The sequence below is a fragment of the Mesoplodon bidens genome (genome assembly GCF_964165515.1).
Source record: "Mesoplodon bidens genome assembly, chromosome: 12".
NCBI lineage: Eukaryota > Metazoa > Chordata > Mammalia > Artiodactyla > Ziphiidae > Mesoplodon > Mesoplodon bidens.
This window is the reverse complement of record NC_138168.1, coordinates 36,049,655-36,074,504: the sequence shown is the minus strand read 5'-3', so window position 1 is coordinate 36,074,504 and position 24,850 is coordinate 36,049,655. Positions and strand designations below refer to the sequence as shown.

The 24,850-nt window shown below is 40.6% G+C and overlaps 1 protein-coding gene across 1 annotated transcript; it reads left to right on the top strand.

The window, feature by feature from the left end:
- Nucleotides 1-850: 850 nt before the first annotated feature.
- MCHR2 (melanin concentrating hormone receptor 2) lies at nt 851-23,590 on the top strand (the record flags this gene model as incomplete). The annotated part of the gene is given in 6 exon segments (XM_081251485.1): nt 851-1,032; nt 13,818-14,027; nt 18,314-18,508; nt 20,757-20,876; nt 23,093-23,181; nt 23,184-23,590. Coding segments are annotated over 6 exon segments (1,011 nt in total). The 3' UTR covers nt 23,399-23,590.
- Nucleotides 23,591-24,850: the final 1,260 nt, after the last annotated feature.

Here is a 24,850-nt window from a genome sequence, read left to right as displayed (position 1 = left end):
GTGTACACACACACACACACACACACACACATTGATACATACCCATATATACATTTTGCTCATGATATTTTATTGTTTTCAGTGGGAGGGTTAATCTCAGTTACTCAGTTTACCATTACCAGAAACAAGACTTAGATGGCATTTTTTAAATGTCTGTCATCAAGATGGTTGGCCAAGCAAATAATTTTCCAGTTCCATTGGTTTCATCTGTTTACTTGTTTATTTTTAGGTAGGTTGGTTGGTGGGCATTTTTTCCTGTGCCATAATTCTTCTTTGTGCATGATTCCCTGACTCTCTACAACACTCTTCCCTCCCACAGTGTCCTTTCCTGATCTAACTCTCCCTCATCCTTCAAGACAGACCAGGAATCATCTTAGGAAGTCTTATCCCACTGCATTCCTAAACAATCATAGTTGGTGTCCCCCATGCACTTTATAGCAGACAGAGAAGGTATACTTAACAACCTAAGTATTGTCGGGGTGCTAGCTAATATGACTAGACACGCAGGCCAGTAAGAACAGATGCCAGCTGTCAGCAACCAGGACTGGTGTGTACTGAGTAAATATTAGCTATGCTCGAAGCGTGTACTACAATCAGGTGGAGAACATGTGCACACTATCATAGTACACTGCTCAACAATTTGAGTAATCTGTCACATCATATGGACAGGGAGCAATCATACTCACCCTGGAATCTTATGTTGCGTGAATTCTTGGTGCAAAGAAAGCCCCAATAAATATTTTCTTAATTAAGTTAAAGAAAATCTATATGGAAGGAATTGCCTCAAATTTTCATTAAATAAATCACGACTTATTCCTTCACAGCTTTAACCTCTGGAAGTTCATCAACAATGAATTCACTTCACTCATCCTGTTGTAACACCTCTGCTGAACTTTTGAACAAATCCTGGAATCCAGAGTTTGCTTATCAAACCCTCAGCATGGTGGATACAGCCATCCTCCCTTCCATGGTTGGGATTATCTGCTCAGTAGGGCTGGTTGGCAACATCCTCATTGTATTCACTATAATAAGGTAAGGGCTTCTTTGTCTTTTCTGTAATTTAGGGACATGCTATACTCCTTCAATGAGTCCTTTTCCCCCTGTAGGATTTTTCTTAATGAAATCAGGTTTTGGAAATATTTGCTTAAGATAATTAAAGAAGTTCTACAGATATTTTCATCATGTATTAAGTAACAACTGAGTCGCAGATGTCAAAATGTCAGTGCTTACTGTTGAGTCAGTGAACTTTTAGAGTAGTGATTCTCATTTTTAGCTACATATTAGAATCACCACAGGGACTTCCCTCGTGGTCTAGTGGCTGAGAATCTGCCTTCCAATGAAGGGGACGCGGGTTCGATCCCTGGTGGGGGAACAAAGATCCCACATGCCGCAGGGCAATTAAGCCCATGCGCCACAACTACTGAGCCCGCACGCCACAACTACTGAGCCCACGCACTGCAACTAGAGAGAAGCCCGCGCACCGCAACAAAAGATCCCACATGCCCCTGATACAGCCAAAAATAAACAAATATTTAAAAATTAAAAAAAATAATCACCACAGAGCTTTTAAAAATTCTAATAGAGTTTCACCCCGGACCAATTAACTCAGAATCGCTGGCAGTGGAGCCCAGGCAAGAACTCAAACTACAAGGCAACCATTTTGTTTTCCAGCAATAAGAGCTACCCTAAGAGGCTGACCTGGCCTGACTGGTAAAACAGAGTCTTTTGCACTCAGACAAGAGAGATACTCTACCTGATCTACTGCCAAAGATTCAGGCAGTCATACGTGGTGGGCTGCTCCCCTCAGTATGGACCACCCAGTGCGGGCCAAACTGAGAGGCACCTTCTCCCTAGTAACTCTCGCCTTTGCTTCATGTCCCCCACCTCATTCAGCTAATTTCCTGCTTCCTCTCAAACCTAGAGCCTAAGGTTTAACTTGGAGCATAAGAACAGATTACAGTCAGCCCTCAGTACCCATGGGCTCTGTATCCATGGGTTCCACATCTGGGGATTCAAGCAATCGTCAAAAATATGTGGCAAAAAATTCCAGAAAGCTCCAAAAAAGCAAAGCTTGAATTTACCATGCCCTGGTAGCTACTTCCATAGCATTTCCATTGTATTTACAACTAATTACAGAGTATTTACATAGTATTAGGTATTATAATCTAGAGATGATTTAAAATATTAGGGAGAATGTGTATAGGTTATATGCAAACACTACTCCATTTTATATAAGGAACTTGAGCATCTGTGGATGTTGGTATGGGTGGGGGGCAGCTGTCCTGAACCGATCCTTCGTGGATACTGAGGGACCATTGTACTTGTCCTCTACTGGCTTGACAAAATGAATGTAGAGTTAGTGTACACATGCCCCATCACTACATGATACCTTTGCTATCCCAATTATTTTCACATTTAAGGTTTACTTCTTTTAATACACATAAGGTGTTAAAAAAATTTTCTCCTGGTCTCCGATCATACTTACAGCCACGATTTTAAAAGATTTTTGTCCATATTTATAAATTATAAAACACATTCTAACTTGCTACCAAAAAGGTGTTTTCAGCATTATATTAACACATAACTACAACAAACTTTTGTGTAGCATATTACACTTACAGAGCACAGTTGTAAACTCATTTACTCCTCAAAATGGCAATACTCATTGGAGGAAAGAGGCTCAGGAGAGAAAATAATTTGTCTAGCATCACACAGCTGGTAAGTAAGAGTCCTAGCACTTGAACTCAGATCCCATGATTCTAAATTCCAGGCTATATCCTCCACAATAATAACATCAAACAAATCATCAAAACTAGAAAGATGGTTGGATTTACCATGTGGATGGAAGAATCCTCACAGGACCAATTAAAATCAGGAGCAGCCCTCGGGAGAGTGACAGGATGACACTCACTATCCCTGAGAAAGCTCATCACTGGTCACTTTCCCCAGCTGGCTTCTCAAATTTTTATTGTCATTATCTCTGTAGTTAAGTGTAGTGTATCAATGGTTTTTTTTTTATGACATTCATAATTGAAGATTTATTTGGTATACTGGAATTCTACTCTTAATGAATTCAGACATTCCTTACTGTGTCCTGTAAAACCATTTGTGAATATCAAACATTTAAAATTATTTTTTAAGTGCTAGAAGCAGTTCCACTCAATATGTATTACTAAATACCTATTGCATGCCCAGAACTATTCTAAGCGTTATGTAAATACCAAAGAAATATGGTAGCATCTGACTCTAAAAAGTTCATGGTTTACTGGAGAAGACAAGATTTAAATACATTAACTCATTTGAAAAATAATACAAGATATTAAAAACAAGTGGGTGAAAAAAGGTGGTTCAAGTAACAAGTTCCAGGAAGGGAGATGAAAGCCTCAGGAGGCAATAATGTGAAGTAGAAAGTTAACAGTCAGAGACCTGGGAATGTTTCCAGCTCACCCTGTTTGTCTGTTGCACCTGCTCACTTCTCCTTCCATCGTTCTCTCTTGCCCCTCAGTATCTTTGCTGTCCCCTCCTAAAGATACAAGCAGTGTGCCTCATGCCTGAGAGTCTTGGTCCCACAGTTGAGAAACCAAGCCCTTAGAAGGTGTAGCCCTCCAGAAATGGTTGCATTTTTACAGACACCTTTTATATGCTAAGACTCTTCAGTGTGAAATTCAGGCCCTGTGACAGGCTGTTGAAATATGTGGAGCCAGAGAAACTTCTTGGTCCCCCTCAAGTTACACAGATAGACAATGGCCTGATTCCACCCACTCATATGGAGACAAAGCTTGAAAAAAAAAAGAAATGTGGAATGTGAATTCTTCTAAAAGTCAATACTGAGCTATAATTCCCAGAAACAGATTCTCAACATAAAGCAAATAGTCATTAAACTGGGAAAAAAAAGGAGAAAACCTGAGCCATAATAATGACAAATTTACTTGCAATGATTGTGAAAAATCTGCTACTTCTTCATACCATTACAATTTTATAGATAATAAGTGAGAAGATATATGTAAATGGAGCTTTTAAGATAAATACTTTAATCTTTCAAAAAACATCTGAAGCAACTTAATTTTTATTGCTAGGATGTTGATTTCTTTTCTTTTTTTTTTTTTTTTTTTTTACATCTTTACTGGAGTATAATTGCTTTACAATGGTGTGTTCATTTCTGCTTTATAACAAAGTGAATCAGTTATACATATACATATGTTCCCATATCTCTTCCCTCTTGCATCTCCATCCCTCTCACCCTCCCTATCCCACCCCTCTAGGTGGTCACAAAGCACCGAGCTGATCTCCCTGTGCTATGCGGCTGCTTCCCACTAGCTATCTATTTTACGTTTGGTAGCGTATATATGTCTATGCCACTCTCTCCCTTTGTCACAGCTAACCCTTCCCCCTCCGCATATCCTCAAGTCCATTCTCTAGTAGGTCTGTGTCTTCATTCCTGTCTTACCACTAGGTTCTTCATGACATTTTTTTTTCTTAAATTCCATATATATGTGGATATTTTTCTTTGCAAGTTACTCTTCAAAAATTTATTAATCTCTCAAAAGTCATTTGAAAGTAAATTAGTTTTATTTTTTTTCAGCTTGGAATTTATCTAAGAGTTTTTTAAATTGCTCTCCAAAAAATTTAAGGAAATTTATATTAATATTTTTATCATGCCTTGCCATGATCTTTTCTTTTTCTTTTTATTTTTTTAACATCTTTATTGGAGTATAATTGATTTACAATGGTGTGTTAGTTTCTGCTTTATAACAAAGTGAATCAGTTATACATATACATATGTTCCCATATCTCTTCCCTCTTGTGTCTCCCTCCCTCCCACCCTCCCTATCCCATCCCTCTAGGTGGTCACAAAGCACCGAGCTGATCACCCTGTGCTATGTGGCTGCTTCCCACTAGCTACCTATTTTACGTTTGGTAGTGTATATATGTCCATGCCACTCTCTCACTTTGTAACAGCTTACCCTTCCCCCTCCCCATATCTTCAAGCCCATTCTCTAGTAAGTCTGTGTCTTTATTCCCATCGTACCCCTAGGTTCTTCATGACCTTTTTTTTTTTCTTAGATTCCATATATATCTGTTAGCATACGGTATTTGTTTTTCTCTTTCTGACTTACTTCACTCTGTATGACAGACTCTAGGTCCATCCACCTCACTGCAAATAACTCAATTTCATTTCTTTTTATGGCTGAGTAATATTCCATTGTATATATGTGCCACATCTTCTTTATCCATTCATCCGATGATGGACACTTAGGCTGCTTCCATGTCCTGGCTATTGTAAATAGAGCTGCAATGAACATTTTGGTACATGACTCTTTTTGAATTCTGGTTTTCTCAGGGTATATGCCCAGTAGTGGGATTGCTGGGTCGTATGGTAGTTCTATTTTTAGTTTTTTAAGGAACCTCCATACTGTTCTCCATAGTGGCTGTATCAATTTACATTCCCACCAACAGTGCAAGAGGGTTCCCTTTTCTCCACACCCTCTCCAGCATTTATTGTTTCCAGATTTTTTAATGTTGGCCATTCTGACTGGTGTGAGATGATATCTCATTGTAGTTTTGATTTGCATTTCTCTAATGATTAATGATGTTGAGCATTCTTTCATGTGTTTGTTGGCAATCTGTATATCTTCTTTGGAGAAGTGTCTATTTAGGTCTTCTGCCCATTTTTGGATTGGGTTGTTTGTTTTTCTGTTATTGAGCTGCATGAGCTGCTTGTAAATCTTGGAGATTAATCCTTTGTCAGTTGCTTCATTTGCAAATATTTTCTCCCATTCTGAGGGTTGTCTTTTGGTCTTATTTATGGTTTCCTTTGCTATGCAAAAGCTTTTAAGTTTCATTAGGTCCCATTTGTTTATTTTTGCTTTTATTTCTATTTCTCTAGGAGGTGGGTCAAAAAGGATCTTGCTGTGATTTATGTCAGAGTGTTCTGCCTATGTTTTCCTCTAAGAGTTCGATAGTGTCTGGCCTTACATTTAGGTCTTTAATCCATTTTGACTTTATTTTTGTGTATGGTGTTAGGAAGTGTTCTAATTTCATATTTTTACATGTACCGGTCCAGTTTTCCCAGCACCACTTATTGAAGAGGCTCTCTTTTCTCCACTGTATATTCTTGCCTCCTTTATCAAAGATAAGGTGACCATATGTGCGTGGGTTTATCTCTGGGCTTTCTATCCTGTTCCATTGATCTATGTTTCTGTTTTTGTGCCAGTACCATACTGTCTTGATTACTGTAGCTTTGTAGTAAAGTCTGAAGTCAGGGAGCCTGATTCCTCCAGCTCTATTTTTCGTTCTCAAGATTGCTTTGGCTTTCGGGGTCTCTCGTGTTTCCCTACAAATTGTGAAATTTTTTGTTCTAGTTCTGTGAAAAATGCCAGTGGTAGTTTGATCAGGATTGCATTGAATCTGTAGATTGCTTTGGGTAGTAGAGTCATTTTCACAATGTTGATTCTTCCAATCCAAGAACATGGTATATCTCTCCATCTATTTGTATCATCTTTAATTTCTTTCATCAGTGTCTTATAATTTTCTGCATACAGGTCCTTTGTCTCCTTAGGTAGGTTTATTCCTAGATATTTTATTCTTTTTGTTGCAGTGGTAAATGGGAGTGTTTTCTTAATTGCACTTTCAGATATTTCATCATTAGTGTATAGGAACGCCAGAGATTTCTGTGCATTAATTTTGTATCCTGCTACTTTACCAAATTCACTGATTAGCTCTAGTAGTTTTCTGGTAGCATCTTTAGGATTCTCTATGTAGAGTATCATGTCATCTGCAAAGAGTGACAGCTTTACTTCTTCTTTTCCGATTTGGATTCCTTTTATTTCTTTTTCTTCTCTGATTGCTATGGCTAAAACTTCCAAAACTATGTTGAATAATAGAGGTGAGAGTGGGCAACCTTGTCTTGTTCCTGATCTTAGTGGAAATGGTTTCAGGTTTTCACCATTGAGGATGATGTTGGCTGTGAGTTTGACATATATGGCCTTTATTATGTTGAGGAAAGTTCCCTCTATGCCTACTTTCTGCAGGGTTTTTATCATAAATGGGTGTTGAATTTTGTCGAAAGCTTTCTCTGCATCTATTGAGATGATCTTATGGTTTTTCTCCTTCAATTTGTTAATATGGTGTATCACGTTGATTGATTTGCGTATATTGAAGAATCCTTGCATTCCTGGAATAAACCCCACTTGATCATGGTGTATGATCCTTTTAATGTGCTGTTGGATTCTGTTGGCTAGTATTTTGTTGAGGATTTTTGCATCTATGTTCATCAGTGATATTGGCCTGTAATTTTCTTTCTTTGTGACATCTTTGTCTGATTTTGGTATCAGGGTGATGGTGGCCTCATTGAATGAGTTTGGGAGTGTTCCTTCCTCTGCTATATTTTGGAAGAGTTTGAGAAGGATAGGTGTTTCCTCTTCTCTAAATGTTTGATAGAATTCGCCTGTGAAGCCAGCTGGTCCTGGGCTTTTGTTTGTTGGAAGATTTCTAATCACAGTTTCAATTTCAGTGCTTGTGATTGGTCTGTTCATATTTTCTATTTCCTCCTGGTTCAGTCTCGGCACGGTGTGCATTTCTAAGAATTTGTCCATTTCTTCCAGGTTGTCCATTTTATTGGCATAGAGTTGCTTGTAGTAATCTCTCATGATCCTTTGTATTCTGCAGTGTCAGTTGTTACTTCTCCTTTTTCATTTCTAATTCTATTGATTTGAGTCTTCTTCCTTTTTTTCTTGATTAGTCTGGCTATGCCATGATCTTTTATTTGTTACCTTCTTAACAGACAGATGGCTCAAACTATGAAGACTATACTAAAAATAAGGAGAACTAGATACATTTAAAGAAGATTTAGGACTTTCCCATTTATGATAAATACTTGTATCAAAAGAGAATGAATAGAACAATAGTAAGATCATTAGTGATGCTGGAAAGCAAGAAATGAACTAACTTCTGACTTTGCCAAAGGAAGACGACAAAAATGTATGAAAGAATAGATTTACAGAAGATGGAGCTTCCAGAATAAGGTGCCCTATGTGGCTTTTTTTTTCTTTTTTTAAAGAATCGATTTGTGCATTAGGAGGGTGACTACAAAGGAGTGAAGCCAGATCATTACTACTCAGTCATACTTTAAATTCACAGCAGGTCAAAAGGAAGCCAGGTTTTAAAATGTAGGAGGAAAACTGGGCCAATTAAAACATAAAATTTTTCCCTTTTGTTCTTGGGAGAGAGACTTATGAACTCAGCCCCATTACTCAACTATTCTCCACGGCCACAGTGGGTCCTGGGAAACTCCTTTAATAAAGGCAATGATGTTCCTCTCCGTCGGTCCCCCACCCCCATGTTTTGAACACATCTTTCTCCCGTCTACTGACAGATGGCTTTGAGTGGGCAGAGACTCTCTAAAGGATGCCTTGTCTCCCTATAAACAAAACGTTCCCATTCTTTCATTCCCTGCCCTCAACTGGCTGTCAAGTCGACTGATTTACACTAAATCATGAATTACTGAAACATCTTACTTTTTAACCCCCCCCCATGGTGTCTACATTTTATACAGAGATTACAAGAAGAAGAGTGAGTGTTCCTGAAGGAATACTAATGGTCTAATGATGGAATACCAGTTGCTAAGACAGAGATGGGAAATGCTTAGAACAAGGCCTCTTCTTTTTTTCCCACTCAGCTTAGTGCTCCCTCTGACCCAGCCCTATACCATTCTCAGGGTGCCAGCTGGAGTTGGAGTTGACCCACACCCTTGCTGTACACATACCCTATGCTTTAGATGCTACAAAACCTTCCAGTCACATCTGTTCAAATGAACTGGAAAGTTGATTGGAGACCCTTGTTGCTATGGTCCAATGCACCAAGACAGCTCTGGAGTATAAAGGGGTTGAATATCTTCCCCAAGGACACAATAAGTGAGGGCACAGAAATGAAACTAGAATTTCCAATTAGGTTCTCTTTATATATCTTACACTGTGTATCTAGAGCAGGGTTGGCAAATGCGTCACTCTACTCTAAACTCTCCCACCCTTGGCAGTCATGTCTTATCACACAGATCTGTCCTTTAGTAGTGCCTGTGTGATGACTCACAATTCTTCTCAGCACAGTGCTTTACGAAATCACTACTAATCCATTGGTGTTGCCTCATGCTGACCTTAAACAAATGAACTACCAGTTATTTCTGAAGCAGAAATGAGTTTACTCAAGATCAGCAAAGTATTGCAATTTGGGATCTGCAACTATGGCAAGCCACATGCAAGTGCCACCCAACAGAAAGAGGAGGATTCTTTTACAGTGGGGGAAAAGGAAGTTGGGAGGGCTGTAATAAACAGAGTCCATTGGAGAAATTGAGAGTTCAAAATATAGTGGCTTGTCACTGGCTGAGCGGTGACAGTCTCTCATTGGCTAAGCTCCTGCCAGGCAAGAAGTCTTTCTTCTGTTGAGCTCTGCTATCATAGGGCATGAGAGCTCCCCGCCCTGGCCTCCTAACTCCATTTTAATTGAGGTTTCTGTTTATTAATTTTTACACTCACAATAGGAATATAATTTAACTAGAGTTAAATGTCAAACAAGGACTCGTGCGGCAACCCAGAGATAAACCAAATTAGGGAGGTACTACCATGTCTTACCACCATCCTCTGCCCCAACATCACCACACTTCTCCTGGCCCTGAGCTGAATGGAGGAAAAAAAAAGTGGTTTTACAGATCTTGGAAGTTTGGGCTGCCTGGTGGGAGCTGTAGCCACAGTGGGATCTGGGACCATGGAGTGGGAACTGCAGGAGGAAGGTGGAGCCACGGGCGGGATGCAGCCACCGCCAGAGATGCCAACAGCAGAGAGGGGAAGGAAATACCCTGGCCTCTCCTCTCATCTTACCCTCCAATTTCCCTCCAATAGTGCTTCCTATTGGCCAAAACAAAACAAAAGCCAGTTGGCAAGAAGACCTAGGAACAAAGTGCAGAAGGGTGAAAAGTGGGCTTGAGAGTAGGCTGATCAGCAAGGCATCATCCCGTTTGTGTAGGGTTATATATATATATTTTTTAGTTTTATTTAATCCATTGCATATATTGTTGTTTCTGATTGCAAAAGGTAAACATGTTTTTAATAGAATCTTTTTAAACATTAAAAAATACAAAGAATAAAGTCGAAATCAGTCATACTACTACTACCAAGCCGATAATCACTGGGATTACTGTGACATATTATTTCAGCATGTTTTTAAACAAATGTCTAAATAAATTTGGGGTCATAGTATGTACATAGTTGATTTTTTTTTTACTTAATAAGTACTTTCCCATTTGATTAAATATTCTTCCAAAGTATGATTTGTAACAACTCTATCATTTATTGTATGGGATTGTGGTATACCTTAATTTATCATAGCATTAGATATGGCCATATTAACCATATGAAAAACACATTAGCTGAAATGATCACTCATATTCATATTTTTTTAATGTTTGGTTCATGAGAGACAGAAATCTAATTAAGTCTGGCAACATGAAATCTGAAGATAAATTAGACCTAAGAAAAGAATGCAAGTGGTATAGTTAGAAATTTTACCATTTCTATTTAATTATTTTTAATTTCTATGCAGTCACTTTCAGTTTAAAAAAGTAATAATAAATATAATGTGTTATTTTTATTACCCTAGTACCTTATGCCCAGATAAATATATCATTTGCTTCAGAATTCTTTTGTTATATAGTATAGAGTATCATGTAGAAACACTTTTATTTTATTCTTTTGTATTTCCAGTTAATGGCATGCACTGTCCTCAACAAAGGAATTTCCATAATTCATTATCAGTAAATGATGGGTGCCTACCTGGAGGAGAGCAAGGGCCATGGATCTAATTGCTGCAGTTAGGACCTAAGCAACCACTTGTGGTTTATACCCCAATTCAAATGGAAATAACATCTACTTAATAGGCAAAGATTTATAGGGTTTTTTATTATTGTGTTTTTGCTTTGTTTGTTTTTATTTATTTATTTTTGGCTGTGCTGGGTCTTCATTGTTGTGCGCTGGCTTTCTCTAGCTCTGGTGAGCGGGGGTTACTCTTCGTTGCAGTGCACGGGTTTCTCATTGCAGTAGCTTCTCTTGTTGTGGAGCATGGGCTCTAGGCACACAGGCTTTGGTAGCTGTGGCTCATGGACTCAGTAGTTGTGGCGCACAGACTTAGTTGCTCCACGGCATGTGGGATCTTCCTGGACCAGGGCTCGAACCTGTGTCCCCTGCATTGGCAGGTGGATTCTTAACCACTGCGCCACCAGGGAAGTCCCTTTGCTTCTGTTTTTGTTTTTTAGCATGTAACTCCTTCCAGCTGACCTCTAATATCAGTTCCTCTCCCCCGAGCCCTCTCCATCTCCTACTCCCAATGGTCTGGTGAGGATGAGGATTAGAGACCAAGGACAGTCATTTAGCATCTCTTTTGGTTGACATGGTTTTTTCTCTCAAGTCTCTTCTCCTTCTTGGTCTTTCTGATATGAGCCACCAACGTCCTGGGGACAAGGAACCAACCTGTTGTATTAGTGGCATCAACAATGCCCAAAGTGTGGTTGCTGAATAAGGACTCACAGCAGTAACTCCCCCATATAGTGTGTGCTGCCACGGCCTGGGTAAAATATCCTGGCCCCGGCTGACGCCTCATATGAGCCTTTGATGGCTTAAATATGAAGTTCACAGGCTGTAGAATTTGCAGTCCCTGAATAATGAAGACACACACTAGCTTCCAAACAACAGAGCAATAGACCTGGATCCAGGGTGAACTAATAACTGTGGCACAATCTTAGGGCTAATTCTATGTGCTACTTAAATTCTTATCTGTCCTCAATACAGATGTCACTTCTGCCAAGAAATTTGCCTTGACTGCCCCCAGGGGAGGGGGTAGAGGCCCATTTGTATGTGCTCCTCGTGCTTTCTCTAGCTTTCTTTCATCACGTTATAATGTGATCATTTATTACACGTCTAGACTATAAGCTCCTTGATGCTAGACTTTCTAGGTGATTTAGCTTTGCAGCCCAAAGCACAATATTATGCCTGACATATAATTGGTGCTCAATAAAATGTTTGTTGAATTAATAAATAGCATCTCCCAGATAAAGATGATTCCTGTTTATTACTGAATGCCCCAACTCTTTGAAGATAGGGAGCAACTGAATTTTAAATTAAATTTCTGCTCTCAGAAAATTATTTTGCCTTCACTTCCCCCAACATTTGACAGGAGATGTTTCTCAGTGCCCTCCACCAATTCACTTGTTTCAGATTTCTACTCCACACTCTGGATTTCAGGGTCTTAATTAATAGTCTTTTCTACTGGGTTAAATTTTATTGGAATATTTCTAAGTAATGGTTGAAATTTGTTTTAACAATGGCTTGTTAGGATTTGAACTTATAGCTTCAGTGGGGGAAAAATGCATTGCAAAATGGAAACATTTATCTTCCCTATTCAGCTATATTTGGTGCTAGGGATAGGTAAAGACAAAGTCTTTTGCCTGAGTGAGTTTAGAGTTGGTATAATTTGTTGCTATGTAGAAATTACTTCAGAACTTAGTGACTTAAAACAATCAACATTTGTTATCTCACACAGTTTTTTGTTTGTTTTTTTAATTTTTATTTATTTATTTTTGGCTGCATTGGGTCTTCGCTGCGGCACGCGGGCCCTCCCCAGTTGCAGTGAGCGAGGCCACTCTTCGCTGCGGTGCACAGGCCTCTCATCGTGGCGGCCCCCCTTTGTTGCGGTGCACAGGATCCAGGTGTGCAGGCTCAGTAGTTGTGGTGCATGGGCTCAGTAGTTGTGGCTCGCGGGCTCTAGAGCGCAGGCTCAGTAGTTGTGGCGCACGGTCTCAGCTGCTCTGTGGCATGTAGGATCTTCCTGGACCAGGGCTCGAACCCATGTCCCCTGCATTGGTAGGTGGACTCCCAACCACTGTGACACCAGGGAAGTCCCTCTCACACAGTTCTGAGGGTCAGGAATCCAAGAGCAGCTTAGCTGGGTGGTTCTGGCTCAGGGTCTCTCAAAAAGTTGCAGTCGAGCTGTCTGTCCATCTTTAGAGGACTGTCTAAAGGCTTGGCTAGGGCTGGAGCATCTACTCCAAGGGAGCTCACTCACAGGTCTGGCAGGTTGGTACTGGTTGTTGGCAGGAGGCCTCAGTTCCTTTCCACATGGACCTCTTCACGATGCTGTTGAGTAACCTCACAAGACGGCACCTGGCTTCCCCCGGAGAAAGTGATACGAGAGCAAGGAGAAAACCCCACCATTCCTTTATGTCCAAATTTTGAATGTCACACTGTCAATTCCACCACATCCTATTCGTTAGAAGTGAGTTACTAAGTTCAACCCACACTCAAAGGGAGGGAATTAGGCCCCCGCTCTTTTTTTTTTTTTTTTGTAGTACGCGGGCTTCTCACTGTTGTGGCCTCTCCCGTTGCAGAGCACAGGCTCTGGACGCGCAGGCTCAGCGGCCATGGCTCACGGGCCCAGCCGCTCCGCGGCATGTGGGATCTTCCCGGACCGGGGCACGATCCCGTGTCCCCTGCATCAGCAGGCGGACTCTCAACCACTGTGCCACCAGGGAAGCCCTAGGCCCCCGCTCTTGAAAGCAATATCAAAGAACTTGTGGGCATATTTTTAAACCACTGCAGTTAGTTATCAAATAGTTCAAAACGTCTGAATATACACAAGCATTCATACGTGCATTTGTGACGGTTTCCTTTTAACTTTTAAAATAATTTTAGCAATAGAAAATCTGTAAGAGATGGCATAAATTAAAGGTGTGCACTTTCAATGTCAATCCTCGGGTTTCCCTCCATTTCTTTCAGGTCCAGGAAAAAAACAATTCCTGACATTTATATCTGCAACCTGGCTGTGGCTGATCTGGTCCACATCATGGGAATGCCTTTTCTTATTCACCAGTGGGCCTGGGGAGGAGAGTGGGTGTTTGGGGGGCCTCTCTGCACCATCATCACATCCCTGGATACCTGCAACCAGTTTGCCTGTAGTGCCATCATGACTGTAATGAGTGTGGACAGGTAAGTGAAGAGACTATGAAATATATTAACATAATTCAGAGGTGCCTGTACTTCCCCAAGGTCATCCCAACTTAAGCAACATCAGTGCCGGTTTGTAATAGCAAAGTTCCTCTTCCTTTGTTTCACTGTAGGACAGATCAGGTAATATTTTTCCTACTTTCACAGAGGTCAGTTTTTTCATGGAAAACAAAACACTAAACATCTCCTTTTTCCCAATCATTTTTTCTATCTCAGTTTTATTTACAATTGACTGCAAGAAAAAAAAGACCATAAAATCATGAAATACTGGAGTCCAGAATGAATGCCCCCCCCACCACCCATCATTCTTGCAAGAAGGAAGCAGAGGTCCTGAGAAGTGAGGGGATTTACTAAAGGCACATAGAGAGTCAGTGGCAGAGCTGAGAACTGAAGTAGGTCTCCTCACTTCTTGTCTAGGGCTCTTTCTGGTAAGTTCAATGTCTCACACACCCTTGTTATCACCTAGCAGCTTAAAGGAATCAGTGGAGTAGTGGGCTCTTAAACAGCTATGAAGAGAAGTCAGAGTACCAGGAGGACCATCCTTTATACTCATCATTATGATTGGTTAATGCAAATACTGCCATTTACATCATTAGAAATTTGTTGGACTGTATCCCAGAACATGCCAAAGCCATACTCTCCACCCATGTAAGCTAATGTTATTCAAGGAGATAATGGTGATGGCCAGAGCCTGTGGAGCCAGTGAGTGACGGAGCCCAGTTCAGAGGCAGGCTGTCCAACTCTGGAGATGGCAGGTAGCTGGCAACTACCTCACCATCTGGCTTCTTTAGGAAGCATGCAAGCTAGGATGTGCCCTGCATCATCCAGATGCCAGGACCTCCACACCAGCTCTTAGCAGCATCCCCCAAACAGAAACAAGCCCTGAAGACAACAGTAGAAAGCACAACAGAGCAACCCATTTGAAATCTCTATCCACCTTCTTCCCACCCCAAGCCCAACCCAGCACACTTGGTCCCCCTTGCTCTGATCTACTTTTTCTTTCTCCCTTGCTTCGAATATATTACATATGTTAATATATTTTGTGTACAAAGATATGCATGTGTTTTTGTCTAGCTTTCCCTAGCCATCAAATGTAAATTCCACAAAGGCAGGGTCTTTGGTCACTACACTAGTGTCTGTGTAACAGTGCCTGGCACATGGGTGCTCAAAAACTACTGATGAATGAATGAGTGAATGTCAGTGTTGAGGGCTGTGTTAAGTTTCCCTGAGTCTATCGAGGACTCTTTCCTGAGCTCTGCATCTCTTACCCTTCCAAGTGGGCCTTTGGGGTCGGGAAGGGATGAGCAGTTCTTCAGATGGATAAACAAAGGAATAGCAGGGTTCATATAAATCATTCCCTGGATCATTATTATTCAGACACGAATAATGATGGTAATGTTTAATGCAGTTTTTATATCCTGCTGCTTTCTACAAAAGAATTATCAAAATATGTAGAGTATACTTCTCAACTTATAATTAGCTTCACATTTTTTAATCTGCGTGCTGGGTAGGTCGATCTGGTTAGTTCAGCTGATGCCACCAATGCTGATGGTGTGTGGAGTAAAGCCTGGTGAGCTTGCCAGGGTCCCAACACCAGAGCCCTGCGCGGGGCAGGAACCACTGCAGAAAAGCAACCTAAAGTATAGTCCTCACCATCGTGATCCCATTCTCAGAAGGAGAAAAGCTTCTTCATACCATGTACATACCATGAAGGCAGGAGAGTATCGGCTTTTTCTTTAAAGAGGGGAAACTGTACCCCTTCTGTAAATCTCTTACTGCAAATAAAGTGAAAGCACATTGTCCGCCTTAGAACAGACCACAGAACATGTCCTAATGTTCACAGGTTTTTTTCTGAGTGTATGTGTGTGTGTGTGCATGTGTATCTTACACAACTGAATAGTGTGTATTTTTTTTAAACTTATGGACACAGAATGCTAAAATTTTACTTTCAAATTAAGACACTCAGGCCTTTATCCTTCTCCCTGCCCTCACTTTAGAGGATCACGTGGCCAGAGACAAATAAAGATTTTGTAAAACTGAACCTTTCCCCCAGCCCCTGGCATTTCTTGCAGTTCTAACTCTACTAAATTCGCAAAAATTCAACAAAATCTATAATTCTGTAAAACATAAATGAAGTTTTCTCTGTAATGCCAGCACTAAATGTCAGTGCCACCAGTATGCCTTATTGTTTATACATTTAAGTTATTTGAATTGTCAATTTAATGGATCATAAATTTCAAGTGTTTCCCATAACTCTTTCATTTTTCTTTCTCTGATTAATTAATAACTGCAAGTGTGTGGAATATTTTAAGAGACGGCTCCTACCTTTAAAGCAATACATAAAAATCCTATAAACATCCAAAATATGAAAAATATTTGCCTCCAGGTGAAAGCTACCTAGACTTTCATTAGTGGTTACTTTCGTAAGTAAATTTTCTAGAACAACAACAAAGTCAGTAAGTAGGAGCCAAAATTCCCCATTCATTCATTTAACAAATATTTGTTGAGCACAGACCGTATGCCAGGAATGATGCCAGACACAGGAGATACAGCAGCATTAAACGAATAGCCAAGGCTCCTGCCTTCATGGGGCTTCCATTCCAGAGGTGTAGACAGACATTACACCGTGAAGAGTCACATGGGTAAATGTGTATTTCCACACAATGATACCTACTAGAAGGAAAAGTAGAGTTGCCCCACAATCTGCATTTATAGTCATGGGCCCTCGTATAGAGCAAGTGGTCAGGGGAAGCTTCTCCAAGAGGGAGACCTAAATGGGGACTCAGAGTAGAAGCAGGAGGAAGGAGAGGCACGTCCTGTCAGGTGGGTAGAACAGCATGTACCTGATGCTGAAAGAGACAGGGTTTGAAGGAAGGCCAGGGAGAGACTGGCACAAACTTCAGCCTGAGTGACGGGGAGGGCTGGAAGGAGAAAGACATCAAGGGTCATGGTGAGAATTCTGAATTTTATCTAAAAGACAAAGAAAGGCCATTGAAGGGTTTTCAGTTGGGGAGATGAATGAGAGAAGATTCCCTAACCGACTGATGCCATGACTCCATCATCGTTAATCCCAGACAGAATGATGGAGGGCTGCTGTACAATCACTACCTCATTCCCTTCCTCAGCAGGAAGGGAAGGGAGCCTTCTCTCCTTGGCGACAGGTAACGCAGGTGCAGTGTGGGGAAGGAGAGGTGGCTGAGGCACCCGGGGTCACAAGCCTGTCCCTACATGGCAAGGGGTCCCCTAAGTGGGTGCAAAACGTCCTACCTCTTGTGCAAAATTGAAAGAGCAAGGAGACAGAGAATTTTCCATTTTCATAAATCTTCGTTAAGTAGCTCTACAAAATCTTGGAGAAAATTAAAGGACCATTGACCACATTTGACATTTATTTAATGTCTACTAATGCTGCTTTCCTACACCCCCGACCGCCAGCAAAACTGTGTTTTCTCAAATACCTCCTCTGGATCTGAGCTCTCTTTTTCACGCTTTAGCTTTCAGCTGTGTCTGAAAAATTATTCTTGGATTTGCTGGAGGACCAAATATGTTTGATATATCAGGATTTCAAGTTTGATTAATGATTATCCTTTTTTCTGGATCAAAATAGAAAAAAAGAAAAGGAAAGAGAAAACCCCTTCCCCATGAAATTAGTCCACATCCCCCCTCCAGCCTATGTTTCCTGAGGAATTTGTATTGTCTGCTAGTCACGTTTGTTCATTCTCACTGTGGTTTCTGTGAACTGAGCCTCCAAGAGCCTGGGGAACTAACTCTAAAGCCATCTGAGCCAAATGTCTGTCCCAGGTGCCTGAATCTCATGCTGCTGGGGATTCTCCCAGCAGCCAACACACTTTCCTCCTTCCTGTCCTACATCAGCCACCGTCCCTCCTGTCCCACATTGGTACACCCTCCCTCCTGTCCTGCCCTCCTGGAGGAAATCCCCATTCAGAGACAAAGTTTTCCAGAGCCTCCTGTGCAAGGAAGCACCTCTGTAAAGAAAAAGTTTGCACAGCAGAATTTTACCATTTTCAGGGTCTTCATGTAAGTGACAGCTGTATATCAGTGTGTGATTTATTCAGACTTACGGGGTCAAGAATTGTTTTCTCTACAGGTACCAGCCAGCTCTTAAAAAATATAACTTTCTTTCACCCTGATAGAGGTGTGCTTCAGGGCGGATAATAATACTAATAATTTACTCTTGTCATGAACCTTTCATCCTTGGAGCTCAGTGCTTTTATTGATTGTTCCCAAACCCTTCTTAACCGGCTTTGCAGGTACTTGGCTCTCGTCCAACCGTTTCGACTGACAAGTTGGAGAACAAGGTACAAGACGATCCGCATCAATCTGGGCCTTTGGGCAGCTTCCTTTACTCTTGCGTTGCCTGTCTGGGTCTACTCGAAGGTCATCAGATTTAAAGACGGCGTTGAGAGTTGTGCTTTCGATTTAATATCCCCTGACGATGTACTCTGGTAGGTTGTTAAAACTTAAGAAAAATAGAGTTGAATTCAATCTTGAAGTGCTTCATCCTCCTTGTCAACACGTGAGCAACCGTGCAGAGTGCCCTTGGGGATCCTCTTCGGGCCGGTCTCCCCACTTAGTTCTCTGCTTCTCACCATCAAGTTGATAGTTTGATTTTAAGGAGAGGGTAACCTTTAGAAGATTCTGAGTTTAATCATGTAACCTCAGTGGGTGCAAATATATTTAAGTGTGGATTTTAAAGATCCATGGCAGCCAGATTCAATAGGAGCACAGCAATCAAGGGAGGGGCAGACTTTCCAAAAGGGTATAGGAGTTATGAGACTCAAACCTTATCAATATGCAGCTGGAGTTTGGTTGAGTCGCGTCCCTCGAAAAGATATATCCAAGTTCTAACTCTCAGTGCTTGTGAATATGATCTTATTCAGAAATAGAGTCTTTGCAGATATAATCAAGTTGAGATGAGGTCTTACTGGATTAGGGTGGGCCCTAAATCCAATGATTGGTTTCTGATAAGGAGAGGGAGATTTGAAGAGACACAGAGAGGATGCATGTGAAGACAGAGGCATACTGGACTGATGTGTTTATAAGCCAAGGAACACCAAAGATTGCCAGAAACCACCAGAGGCTAGGAGAAAGTCCTGGAGCCCATACTCCTTCCCCAAAACCTCAAAAAGGAACCAACCCTTGCCAACACCAACTCAACCAACCCTGCCAACACCTTGATTTCAGACTTCCAGCTTCCAGAACTGTGAGACAGAAAATTTCTGTTGTTTTAAGCTATCCAGTGTGTGGTAATTTGTTACAGCAGCTCTAGGAAACTAATACAGCAACCAACACAGTCATTTATTACATTTTAATTTGAAAAGAAAAATTAAGTCGAAATTTTTCTGATTGACATTTTGAACACAGCATTAGAATCTCTGACTAAGATGTTTCGATCGCCTGCTAAGGGCCAGGTACTGTGCTAGGTGCTTTTTACATACATTATAGCAAGTCAGTCTGGCAGATCCCTTTTTCCCAGTCCACCACTTGTCAAATAGATGAGTCATTTCTGCATCACACAGACACAATCTGAGAGGGATGGAGGTAGAGGCCCAGCAAGGCTACGAATCCAGCAACAAAAAAATCTCCAGAGGAGTGCAACGTTGATACCATGATTGTTTATTCGTTATTTCTCACAACAGCACTGGCTCCACTCACAGACGCAAAGTGTCAGCTCATCTAAAGGTGAAATGATAGTTAATCACTGCAGGCTGATAAATTAACCTGGCCGCACCCGGTCTGAAAGGAGGGCAGGACCTGAAGCTCACTATACGACTACATGACTTTGGCCTGTGTCACATAAGCAGAGACTATTTTGCAGCGACAGCTGTTTCTGCTCTTTTCGGTTGGTTATGGTAAGGGATATTCTGAGGTTGTGGCCTCTGTTGTTCCTGCCAGAATTAAGTCCTTACGGTGAACGGAGACTGGGACTAGTGTGCTATGTTCAGAGACCCTTTGGCTCCAGAGCGCTCTCTCTGCCACCCTGTCCACACCCACCCAATGCCAGCTGCCTTCTTCCACACAAGGGTTTTGCCCCGGAAGGAGGATACCTGCCCGGTGTCTGGGCAGAAACAGAGTTGGCCCACACAAGGGTTCCCCCTGGCGGAGCACTGAGAAAATGACCGGCTGATTTGACAACAGGTCCTCTTCTGTGCCCTTTAAGAGACCATCTGGAGTCTGAGTTACAAGCGTGGGCTGTGGAGCTGGCCTGAGTATCTGGGTTCAAATCTCACCTCTGCCACCTACTAGCTGAGTAACCTTGGGCAAGCCGCTCAACCTCTCTGTGCCTTAGTTTCCTCCTCGGTAACATGAAGATGCTAATGGCATTGTACTCCTGGGGATGCACAGATTCAATGGGTAAAAATACGTAAAGCACTCTCAATAGTGCCTACTACATAACAAATGCCACCTGTTGCCTGTTGTTTCTAATAACACTAAATATAATGATATTAAGCATCCTCACCCACTGTGCAGTACTCAGTAGCATTGGCTACTGAGAAGAGCTGGCTAGAGAAGAGTCGTTGTCTATGAATAAAGAAAAGCAGACCTTCTGTATGTGAAAGTACCCAGAGAGCCTTAACTTTTCCCCCAAGCACTTTTATTCTGGGCCCTGAAAAAATCACAGACTCATAAACTGTAAAAGTCATTTCCTAGCGTTGTGAATGTAATAGTCATGTCTTCTCTCTCATTTTACAGGTATACTCTGTATTTGACGATAACAACTTTCTTTTTCCCTTTGCCCTTGATTTTGGTGTGCTATATTTTAATTTTATGCTATACCTGGGAGGTGTATCAACAGAATAAGGTTGCCAGATGGTAAGTGTATGCCTTATTTTGTTTTATTTGTTAAAAGACCAATTCAGAGATCTAAGGTATCTACAATAGAAGCTTAAGCATTAGTCACTTGAAACATGCCAAGCTCAGACATATGGGCATTAATGTCTATATAAGGCATTTTCTGAAAATAAGTCATGTTCTGAAGCAGCTATTTGAGGATCTCTCAGTGATAAATATTGTAATCACTGATGTAATGGTTTCATAAAAATGTAAAAAGAACTCAAGACTCTGTTTAAAGAATACTTTTGTATTTGTCATCAGCATTGTTATTTAAATGTTTTATTTGTACATTTTGCAGAGTTGTGTACATATGTAAATATCCTAGATGTTGTGTATATTTTATAACCTTTTAATTTGTGTGGGGTTTTTTTTAGTGTAGGGGAGGAGGGTCTCATTAATATTTGGATACTTAGAACAAGGTTAATTAGGACCAAATAAAACCAAAGACTTACCTAAAGACAATAAACTTGGGAAGGACCTTTAATGATACTTGTCTCTAAAACTACATGAATAAATCTAAATTATTTTCCACTTGAAATTGTACCTATCAAGTTGTTCAAATGAGTCAGTGATTATACAACATGTTAGGTTAAAAAATCATTATTAAAATTTGTCTTTAGAATAAATTATTGTATTTTTTTGAGAAGACAAGATCGTGGGGTTTCCCCACACACCGTATGTAACACTGTGAAGATTAAAAAAAAAAAGAATATGTGAAAAATGTAACCACCATTAGTCAAAATTTGTGGCAAATCCTGGTACCAAAGGTTTAGGTGTTCTACTGGCCCATGACATTTTTTATGACTTCTTTAAACTCTTTGGAATTATTACATTATTAAAGAGTGGTCTATTTAGAATGGGAAAGAGAAGCAACCACAGTTATAGACAAAAATTAGCTTCTAAATGTATCACGGGTGAGAAGGTTGAAATGGAATCATATGGAATATTACGACATCGACAGCTGGAGAGGACGCTTGAACACTTTTAAAACAGTTCTCCAAATCAGATCACTTTGCTCCCAACACTTTTCTCAGAAATGCTAAGAGCATCTTATAAAACAAAGTTCATATTGTCCAGTTATCCCTAAACATGAAATAAGTTAGAGGAATGATGGTGCCTACTCTGATGAACTGCAGAAGAATCATTATCTTAGAGTGATTTTCAGCCGCCATTTCCCAGGCTTATTCATCTGCTTCAATCATGTCCCAGAGAAATTTCTAGTAAATGTCCAAATATGACATAACATGATGAAATTTGGGAAATTTAAGTATTTTTTATTTTAGAATAATTTTAAATTTACATCAAACTTGAATAAATAGTACAGAGAGTTTCTATATACTCCTCACTCCAGTTTCCCTATTAACATCTTACCATGTTGCATTTGTCAACACAAAGATAATGGCATTAGTACACTACTATTAACTAAACTCTACCCTATATTGGATTTCACCGGTTTTTCCATTAAAGTCCTCTTTCTGCTCCAGGATTCAATCCAGGGGACCACACTGCATTTAGCTGACACATCGCCACAGTCTCCTCTGGTCTGTGACAGTTTCTCACTCTTTCCTTGTTTTTCATAACCTTGATAGTCTTAAGTATTGTACTTAAGGAGTACTGGTCAGGTATCCTGTAGAATGTCCCCCAGTTTCGGTTTGTCTGATAATGTATCACAATTAGACTCTAAGGTTAAGGTAGTGTTTACGAGGTTTCTTCACTTCAAAATTACTAGTTATCCCTTTCTCTATTCCATTATTTGGAAACAAGTCATTAAGTATAGCCCACCCTCAAGAGGGAAAGAAGGAGGGTGAGAATTAAGCTCTGTCTCCTGGAAAGGGGGGTATCTACATATATTATTAGGAATTTTTCTGTGGAGAAGGTTTGTCACTTCTCTCTCATATTATTCAATCATTTATATCAGTACAGATTCATATATCTTTATTTGATACTTTGGATTATAACTCACTACTATGTTATTCATTTTGTTTCTCAAAATGTTCCAGCTTTGGAAAATTCAGGCCATTTTTCACAGGGCTGAAAAAGAGTGTTTTCACAGTGCTCCAAATAAGTAAGAAGAAAAATGAGCTTCATAGTTCACTACACAGCCATTCTGAACTGTCCAAAAAGTTCTGGGACATTGTTGCCCCATAATTTCTATGGTTGTTTGTGTCCTGTCTCTCCAAATGTTTCCACTACAGCTACAATCCCAGTGTTCCAAGGCAGAGAGTGATGAAGCTGACGAAGACGGTGCTGGTGCTGGTGGCGGTCTTTATCCTGAGTGCTGCCCCCATCACGTGATACAACTGGTGAACTTACAGACGGAGCAGCCCACGCTGGCTTTCTATATGGGCTATTACCTCTCCATTTGTCTCAGCTATGCCGGCAGCAGCATCAACCCTTTCCTCTATATCCTGCTGAGTGGAAATTTCCGGAAACGCCTGCCTCAAGGGCAAAGGAGAGTGACTGAGAAGGAAATCAACAATGTGGAAAGCACCTTGAACTAGAGCTTTAAGGAGAGTACATGGATCATCAAAAGTCTAGACAGGCTTGCCTATGTTATTGATGTTATTAAAAAGGGCGGGCAAAACGGTGTGCTGGTGTCCATTCTTGTTGTGCCCTTGTGACTCTGGAACTGTGCTGTAACCATTCAAATGCAGTGAGTTTAATATGCTAACTTTAGTGAAAAATAAAATATTTGTCTGAGTAGGCAGCAGGCAGTGGGATAGCTGAACAGACCCAAGCTCCATGGTTGTGGATGTTATTTCAGCATCTTATAAACTAGTCACTGATGAATGTGGCCATCCCTGACCATCGACTGAAAACTCACCAAGGAATTTGACCTTGCCGTCTACACTGTGGCCTCACTGTAACAGTGCCCTTGAGGCTCCTAAGAGGGGACCACCTTACAATGAGATCTGAAGTATGGCCATTTTTTAATCTACAAAAATGTCAATTTCATAGGGTCTAATTTAATGCCTTCAATAATCAACTCCATCTGTTAGCATGACCATTAGCATGTACTGAACACATACAACATGTAAAATTACATGTAACAAACCTTCGAGGTAAGTATTACCCCAGTTTACTAAGGCTCAGAAAGGTTAAGTGATAAGCTTAACACTGCACAGCTACATAAGAGCTGGGCTGAAATCCAGGTCTGCCTGTTTCTGTCTTTTTACTACAGCCCCTTGGCAACCTGTACCTATCATACTGAAAAGGGCCAATAATTGGATTTTGTTGTTGTTGGGTTTTTTGCTTTCTCCTACACCCCTACAGGAAAAGAACTAAAGTCTGAAAGAAATGAGTTCATATTCTTAGAGAAATAAGTTTATGCATATTCTTTTGCATTTAGCTTTGTTCTCATACCTACAAATGATAGAAACCAGCATCTGCATGTAATAGTATAATAGTGTTCTTCAGGATGTCAAGTATGCTCAGACACATTCTCTTTAGGTTACAGTGGATGTTTAGTCAAGGCTGCAGAAAGTAATTAGCTTTTAATTTCACAGATGTTCATTATGTCTTTTCCTTTTGTGGCTTGTATAAAACATTCACTTTGATATAGTAAGGAAAAAATGCTTTTAAAGTCTATATTCTCAACAAAGGTAAATATTTTGTTTGGGGATGAATCTGTAAACCCACCTCCCTCATCTAAATATATAAAACCGCTTGCTTCATGGGCATATAAAACTGATTTTTCATCAGCCCTTTATATAAAAGAGTCACAGAGACCAGGTTTCTAATAACCTGATCTCCATTTTTATATCTCAGTTGTCAAGGCAAATGACTTTTAACCCAATGCATTTGGTTCTAGATCTTTTAGAGACCATTTTGGAACATGGTAATATCAAAATTCATATCTGGATGAAAGGTTGTGTAAACAGCATGAGAACTACAAACTGAGATAGGGCACATCTGAGATATTTCAGTTCTGTAACTGAGGTCTGCAGAGCTAC